Source organism: Alligator sinensis, unplaced genomic scaffold (assembly GCF_000455745.1).
Source record: "Alligator sinensis unplaced genomic scaffold, ASM45574v1 scaffold940_1, whole genome shotgun sequence".
Taxonomy (NCBI): domain Eukaryota; kingdom Metazoa; phylum Chordata; order Crocodylia; family Alligatoridae; genus Alligator; species Alligator sinensis.
The window spans coordinates 1,493,522-1,502,000 of NW_005842177.1; the positions used below are offsets into that span (position 1 = coordinate 1,493,522).

The 8,479-nt window shown below is 41.2% G+C and overlaps 1 protein-coding gene across 4 annotated transcripts in view; it reads right to left on the reverse strand.

Annotated features, from left to right (window-relative positions):
* IFT74 (intraflagellar transport 74) overlaps window positions 1–8,479 on the reverse strand; it is an 82,681-nt gene that overhangs the window by 13,761 nt on the left and 60,441 nt on the right. For all 4 annotated transcript variants that reach the window (XM_025206961.1, XM_025206960.1, XM_006026077.3 and 1 more), the window contains 3 exons: window positions 4,982–5,079; window positions 3,794–3,920; window positions 503–666 (listed from right to left, as the gene is read on the reverse strand). In XM_025206961.1, the coding sequence (XP_025062746.1) occupies window positions 503–666; window positions 3,794–3,920; window positions 4,982–5,079 (389 nt within the window). The remainder of the gene's footprint in view (window positions 1–502; window positions 667–3,793; window positions 3,921–4,981; window positions 5,080–8,479) is intronic.

Here is an 8,479-nt window from a genome sequence, read left to right on the forward strand (position 1 = left end):
GGGGGATACAGCCTAGTCTACAGTGGGGGATTGCTCGCTCCCAAGCAAACCTTGGCTGGGGTCTGGGTTCAGAGAGGGGGGTTAAACACCTCTTCCCCCACGCAAACTTACTGCTAGCTGCAACTGTGGACTACAAATCCCGGAGGCACCTGGAAGCAGGAAGATGAAGTGATGAGCAACCCTGCAGAGTCCTGCTGCTGTAATTCTGGACAACAAATCCCAGAGACCTCGGGGGCAGCAGGAAGAGGAAGTGAACACACAGCCGGAGAGCCATGTTCTAGTGCCCACTGGCTTCTGGCCTGAGCCATTGCAGGCATGTGGCTGCATTACCAGAATCAAAAGTGAATGTCTGTTCACTTCTGTTTCAATTTAATCTGTGCATCTTAGACTAACCTGTAAAGACTGAATTGATTCAGCCTCAGGCTTTTTGATTGTCTGTATATAGTCTAAAAGATTACAATCCAAGTAATTCTAATTGTGTCAGGAAGGGCTACTGCTATACCTTTTTCTTCTCTTCTCCTGATGCTTTCAGAGCTGGCAAATTATCGTAGATTTTTAAGTCTTTTGTCATTTGTTCAATTTTATCTTTCAGGGAAGCCAGTTCATCAACCATCTTGCCCTCCAACAGATCCATCTTCTGCAGATCCATTTGTAGGCGTTGACTTTCTAGAACAAAAAAAATAAACTGTAAGAGCAACAGTAACTTTTTTTCCTAATAGCACTGATCAGTGACTTGGATGTGGGTGTGAAGTGTACTCTGTCCAAGTCGGCGGTCGATACTAAATTGTGGGGTTAAGTACACACTCCGGAGGGTAGGGAATGATTGCAGGCAGACCTGGACAGGTTAGATAAGTGGGCAATACACAATACGATGCAGTACAACAAGGACAAGTGCAGAGTGCTGCATCTAGGGTGCAAAAATATCCAGCACACCTACTGGCTGGGAAGCGATCCTCTCAGCAGCACATAAACGGAAAGGGATCTCGGAGTCATAGTGGACAGCAAGATGAACGTGAGTCAGCCCTGTCAGCATCTACACGTGCATTGCTGAGAACTATATAACTCCACCACAGGATAGTATTTGTAAATTTATTTACTCTGCAGCAATGAACGTGTAAACACTGACAGGGCTGGCTGGGATGCGAGGGTGCTTAAGTGTGGGGCTAGCCTTGTACCCCAGTGGCACCACTGTGCCCCAGCCATCCCCTCTGCAGCATGTTGAGCTGGGCTGCAACAGCCCCAGGCTGGCAGGCTGACCCCTGGGGCCCCCTGACAGCCAGGGCTGCTCCAACCTGGCTCAGCATGCTGCAGTTCCAGGTGCACATGCAGACAGCATACTTGGGAACAATAAACTCCAGCATGAATTGTGCTGGAGGTGTATTCATTCGCATTAATTCAAACATAAATGTGCCCACAGTGAGGCAAAGATTTCCTACTTACCTACCTTTATTTTGACATCAGTGGGACTATTTGGGGAACACACGCTGGGAATTTGACTCAATATACAAGTGCCATGTGTCAATAGATATTTCACAATTTCTGTATTATCCATTCCTACAAGCTAACACTGAGGCCAAGAGCCTTTGCAGCACCAGAAAACACTAAAAACCTGGGCATTTATATGGATAATGAAGACATATAAAATTGTCATACATAAGGATTTAAAAGTTTTGGAAAGGGTTTCTTGCATCGTCCTCAGTAGTGGCTGGTGCTAGTCACAAGATACTGAACTAAACAGACTATTTTGACATGTAATAAAATTTCTGAATTGTTTCTCTTGCTAGAATGCTGTATTCTTAAACCTTAATTCTGCACACTAGCATAACCACACGTTGAAAGGCATGCATACACCTAAGTAACTACTAAACTGGGGTCTTAACATTAAAAGCTCCAAATGACAGTAAAGGTATTTTCAAAATGTGACCTACTTGCAGACTTCAGGTGAAATATCTGTAAAAATATTCCCATGGTTTAAATCCTTTTTAAAAACTGTTGCAAATAGACCACTGAGTAACATTTGCTTTAGGCAGGCAGAAAATGTAATAAGTAACTTAGAAATATTAGCGAAAATTTTTTTAGTGCAACAGCAGTATACCGATAATACTAGGGTAGGCAACTAAGGAATGTTCCCATTCAGGCACGCTTTCTAGAGAAAAGAAACCTAAAGAAGAAACCTAAAAACTTCTCTAGGGGAAGAGACAGGAAGAGGATGCAGCCCAGTTCCTTTTGATATGCCATGAAGTTGTAGAGTTAGCAGGCAGTGTGTACACAGTAGCAAAGTCTGAGACCAAACTGCTTTGACCCAGGGAAATGTTTCTGGGAAACTATGCCATCAGCACATTTGTTTACTCTTTACAGTTTCCTCTTTTTTTCTTCTGTGTAAAAGGCCTCTGCTGATGGACCTTTTATATCTTTTGAGGGCAAGAAAATCTGGAAATCCACATTTTAATCACAATGAAAGAATTCTGCAGATGACTGCACTCTATTTCAAGGTTTGGGAAACACTCCAAGTGTGGAACTGTACAATCATTATACCATGAAAAGAGTCTTAATTCTGTTCTGTGGTTCTCCATTCCAGGAAATGTATTTATGAATAATTCTATATTTACTTGTTTAAATTTAAGACTATAAGCTTTTTCTGGAAAGGAACTATATTTTTTTGTAATCCCTCTACACTCTAAAAGTGTAGGGTTTTTTTGTAACATAATAATAAATATGCTTATTTCAAATTAATGTTTATTCACATTTTATCCTACAATCTGAGGGCACATTTTGCAAAATAAGCACCTATGCTGTGATAGCAAAATACATATGTGCAAGACAGACACCTGAATACACAAAACATCCAGATGTCTATGAAAAACAATAATAGATGCTTATTTAGTGCATGGTAATTGCTTATTTACACGTAAATATTTTCTAGTCATAACACAGGTAACTATTTTGAAAATTGCTACCAAGTACAGGATGCGCCAGCCTCCAAGCAAAATGATTTATGATCATGTATTCCTGCCCCTTCCTTTCAGTCAAGCAAACAAGGAAAAGCTTGCTGAATCAATAATGATATTGGCAACAGTGCAGATTATGAGAACCAGTCTGCTTGAAAACAGTGCAAATTATGAACTAGATAGTGATTGTAAAAAGGGGAAAAATAGTCTCTGCTTTTAGAAAAAAACAGAGGCTAGAAACTTTCTCTCAACTTAATGTTAAGCATGTGAATATGTATATAACTGGCCCTCAGAATTTGATCTTGGGGGTCATGCACATCACAGGCACCAGGTATTCTCTGACACTTCTCCTATTAAAAACATAACACGTAAGTGCAGGTGATGTTAAGTTTCAGACTGATGTAAGGTTAGTTATAGCTACACGGCTCTCTACTACTTACTTGGCATTCGATATTATTTTTAGAATTGTGAAGAGCCAAGACTTTGAGACACACAAAATCAAAACAGACAAAATCCCCTGTTAATGCAATGGGGACAGTTGCATCCCCATGTTGAACCTCAGTGTGATATAACTCATGTGAGCAAAATTAAAAAATTGCTAATCTGAAAATTATTCTCTTTATGCTGAATGCAAATAAGTCTCCTTAGCATTAATAGAAGCTACATCAAATCAATAATGGAAAATATATATCAGTCTTTAGATTGCCTCACACCTAGCTTGTGTGTTTTAAGGAACAGCATTAAAAATAACTAATTCTGGACTTTGTCACATGTCCTATGACACCCATGCTCTTATTTCTGAGGGAGAATGAATGTTCAAATTCACAAATTCACAATTGCCTCACCTGTACTCAAGTTCTTAGCAGTACTCTGTGATTTTTGCATTTCATTTGATTTGAAACTGAGATCTTCCTGCATGATCTTCAGCTCTTCAGTGGTAACAGAGGAGATCTGTTTCATACGATTCACATTCTGCATGTTGCAACAATAAGAGTGATAAATCAGAGTATTTTATATCTTTTTTGCTATGAGCATTACCTGGCCAACAAGAAAGAAGCTCTGCTAATATGTTATCCATTATCTGACTCTTTTACAATAAAATATTTTACAGCAAAGAGTGTTGGAAAAATATTTTAAAATTAAGATGTTTAAATATAATGATTTTCTATTTTAGGCCTGCCAATCTGTGTAGCATCCTTTTAATAAAAGATGTCTTGGTAACACCAGCAAGGGTCAGATAAGCATGCTTAAATAACATTACTTTCATCACTCCACCTGTGTTATAGAGTTATTGTGCTACACTATTGTATATGATATTGAAGTATCATATCAAGGAGAATATTAAAATATTGATTGAATAGGAGTCATTTATATATCAATCAAGAGAATCAAAATCAAAGGGAAGAATAATTTAGGACGAATAAAAAACCAAACAGTGGTAATGGAATGGTGATGCTGGACACAAGGAATGCTTTTAGGGGAAATGTTACTCACGATGATACTTAAGAAATACTTTTAATATATAAGATAGGGAACTGAAATATGGAAAATTATCTATGGGAGGTGACAAGTCATCCATCAGGACTTTGACTAGATAAAATACTAAAGAATTAAAATTCTTAGTTTTAAGGGTCATCTGACTCGAGCAGTCTTTCCTTCTCAGGTGCAGGGGGGTTGGACCCGATGCTCTCGTGAGGTCCCTTCCAGCCCCTAACATCTATAAATCTCTGAATCTGTGAATATTCTCCTGTTTCATGTTTATGAATTGCAGTAAGAAAAAACCCCTTTTATTTTTTTCTGATCACAAAATAATCTAATTATTGTAACTATCAATTTCCCAAAGAAAGCTACAGAAAACAAAATAGAAATTAAATTCTGTATTGTTACAACAAATAATAGTGTCGATTTATGATTATTGAAACATCCAGTCCATTATTCATTTAAATATTAAATATTTTGCTTCACTTAATCAATTCTCTTTCCATTAGTTAAAACTATTTAATTGATCAGAAATTAAAAAAAAAATTCCTTACCCTGCTTGAGTGCTCTAATAGTGCAACAATGTTGGTCTCTATCTGCATCTTCCGTTCCAGTTCCTGGTTCTTCATCTTTTCAAAAGTCTCAAGAAAGTCTAAAGATCAAAAACAAGATACGGGAGCCTGCAGTTTATACTGGAACTGCGCAAATGCTCTGGGGTTCTCCATCGTAACCAAGGAATCGCAATTCAATAGGGTCCATAAAAATTAATAAATATATTCATGTTTACAAAATTACAAATGTGGGATCCCCCAAGGCTCCACACTTTGTCTCCTCTCCTGTTTAATGAGTATATGAGCAGCGTTCCCTCTAAGCTGTGTGGTGTGCGCAGCCATGCAGGCACGCTCATGCTGAGCTGCCAGGAACACCTGCGCAGCCGTGCAACTTAGAGGGAATGCTGTATATGAGGCCACTGTGTGAAAGTGTACAGAGTTTTGGAGTAAGTTGTCATCAGTAGGCTGATGACACCCAGCTCTACCTCTTCTCTTCTGACCCTGGCCCTGCAGTCTCAATCCCTTCTCAGTGCCTGGCTGCAGTTGGGGACAGGCCATGACTGAACCAATTGAATCTGAATGTAAACAAGACAGAGGTGATGGTGGTGGGCACACCACATGACCTAGGAAGGATGAGGACACCCATCATGGATGGGGATCAGCATTCCCTTTTTTTGGGGTGCTCCTGAATCCTTGGCTGCATCTGAATCTTCAGGCCATGGCTGGGAATTAGGCCTGTGCGAACAGGGAAGTATTCAATTCATATTCGAATTCGGTTGATTCAGGGGACAGTGATTCAATTTTGAGATTCAGGTCACTGTCCGAAATCAATTCAGCCGAATCGGCTTCGAAAGATTTGGTGCTGATTCGGAGAGCTTCGCTGATTTGGTCAAGACTATAATGGAGAATCACTGAAATACCTATAATTTAGTCATATTTTGGTGGATTTGGATGAAAACAGCAGGGATGGTAGCCCCTAGTTCCTTCTGAGGGCATGAAGCCTACTAAGTTTCAAGGAGATAGGTGTAGCAGTTTCTGGGAAAGTGCACCTCAAGGTTCTGGAAGCAAAAATTGTGTCATGTATGTATTAAGGGGTGTAGGTTGTAGCTGTGTTGGTCTAAGGACATAGGCAGACAAGGTGCTTTGGGTCAATCTGATATCCTTTATTAGACCAACTGAATAGTTGGAGAAATATATCTTAGCAAGTTTTCAGGTTTAAAAACCTTTTTCAGGCTGAGGAAGCATCTGCAGTTGGTGTGTGTGCTCTTCCTGGATGGAACGAACAGTAAAGAATCCAGAGGCTGGTATGCATGCAAGAAAGCCAGTCAGTGAAAATGTAAATTGAGGCATCAGGGTGTGAGAGACAGGCCGGGGGGTGGGGGGAAGGTGGATGTAGCAGGTAAAAGTGGAGAGGTACCTGGGGAGTCAGATGTCCGGCAGGTTACAGTGTGTCATAAACCCAATGTCTATATTGAGTCCATGAGGTTTTGTATCTAAGAGGTGAATGAAGTGAAGTACAGTAAAAGCTCTGTTATCCCGCATCCCCCGGGAATGCCAGTTAATCAAATATGCCGGTTAATCAAATGTGTATGGTCTGGTGCACTCCCCAGCATCAGTGCGCCGGGGGACAGGAAGGGGGGCCCCGCACAGGCTGCTTTGGGCCATGTAGGCTGCTTTGCCCCGGGCCGTGGGCTGAAGAAGTGACAAAGAAAAACTTGGCTCGTGGCAGCAAAACTGGAAGTCCCCAGAAGTGGTACTTCCAGTTTCGCTTTTGCCGCATCCCTTGGATGCCGGTTAGTAGAGTTTTCCGGCTAATAAAGTGCAGGTTAACACAGCTTTTGCTGTATGTTGTTTCTATGTCCCTCCTCCCAGCGTACTGTGACTGGAAGAGAACTCAGGAAAAGATCACAGTCACTGGCCAGCTACAGATGTCAGTCTTCCCCCGCCCACCCCACCTTCTCAGTTTCTGTTTCCCTGTAAGACCATCTTCCGAATTGCTGAACCTCTGAATCTTTTTCTGAATCGATTCAGATGTTCTGAATCAATTCGGAGGTTTTTATGGGACTCCCAATTCGATTTGGATTTGATGATTTGGCATCCGAATCGGGCTGAATCTTTTCCGAATCGAATCAGCAACTTCGCACACTCCTACTGGGAATGTCTTTCACTACTGCCATCTGGTGAGAAAACTCTGATCCTTTCTTTCAGACTCTGATCTAGCCACTATCATTTGCGCCTTTGTAACCTCAAGGCTGGACTACCATAATGTGCTCTACATGGGGCTGTCCTTGAAAACCGTGTGGAGGCTGCAGCTGGTGCAGAACATGGCAGCCTGCCTTCTGATGAGGGTGTTTCATCCAAAGCACATAACTCCAGTCCTTCAGCATCTTCACTGGCTCCCAATAGCTTTCTGTGCATAATTCCAGGTGTTGGTTCTGACCTATAAAGCCCTACATAGCCTGAGACCTACATACCAAAGAGATTGCCTTCTCTCCTGTGCCCCATTGTGATTCCTCACATCATCCAAGAGCAACCTCCTTCATGTCCACCTGGGTGGAGGTGCGTGGGAGGTCATTCTCAGCAATCACTCCTCAGCTCTGGAATTCCTTTCCCCTTGAGGCCCACCAGAGCCCAAGCCTGGACATAGGTGCTTTTGGAAGGACTGCAAGACCTTTCTGTTTGGGCAGGCTTTTACCAACCGAAACTAGGTTGAGATGTAACTTAGTGTGTCTGCTTTACTTTGTTAGTTTATTTATTTGAGTTACCTTTTTAAGTTGCTGGGCTTCCCCTGCTATAAGCTGCCCTGAGCCTTTGTTGGGAAAGGCAGTGTATAATCACATAAATAAGTAATAATAAATAAACAGACTTCTACAAACTCAATTGCTTAGTGTAAAGAACTGTGATAAGGGATTCTCAAGCCTTCCTGTAAACCTTCCAGGATGACAAGCTGAAACATTCTATAAATGGGATGAAATATTGATCGCTGATATCAATTAGATGTTTTCTGATTGGCTGATGGTGTGAAGCTGACATGTCACTTTGGATATTGCTTATGTGGGGTAGGAATATCACTCAATGGAAGCAGAGTGCTGGGTATATTGAAAGGAGTGAGTTTTACTATTACATCTACTGTCTTTTTGGACTCTAAAATACACCCAGATACTGTTAGATCTTCACTGTCCTGAACCTGAAAGGTATTCTGACCAGAGTGGGATCCAGACAGAAGGAACAGGTGACACTACCACTCTCACTGGCTTTGGCTAAATCCTGAACATTTAGGTAACTACAGTCACACTTTTCTTTGTGTGTCAGATTTCCTCTTTAGCTTTATCCCTCCTTTTGTCTTCAGGCTAATAAATATTGGGGTTGGCCAAGAAATGTATATGATAGAGTAGGATATGTCTGTTTCAAACAGTAAACTCCATTCTGCATTCAGACTTCTGCTTTGTGTTATGTGCTGAACTCTTGCCTAACCTTTGTCTAAAGCAAACACACCTGCTG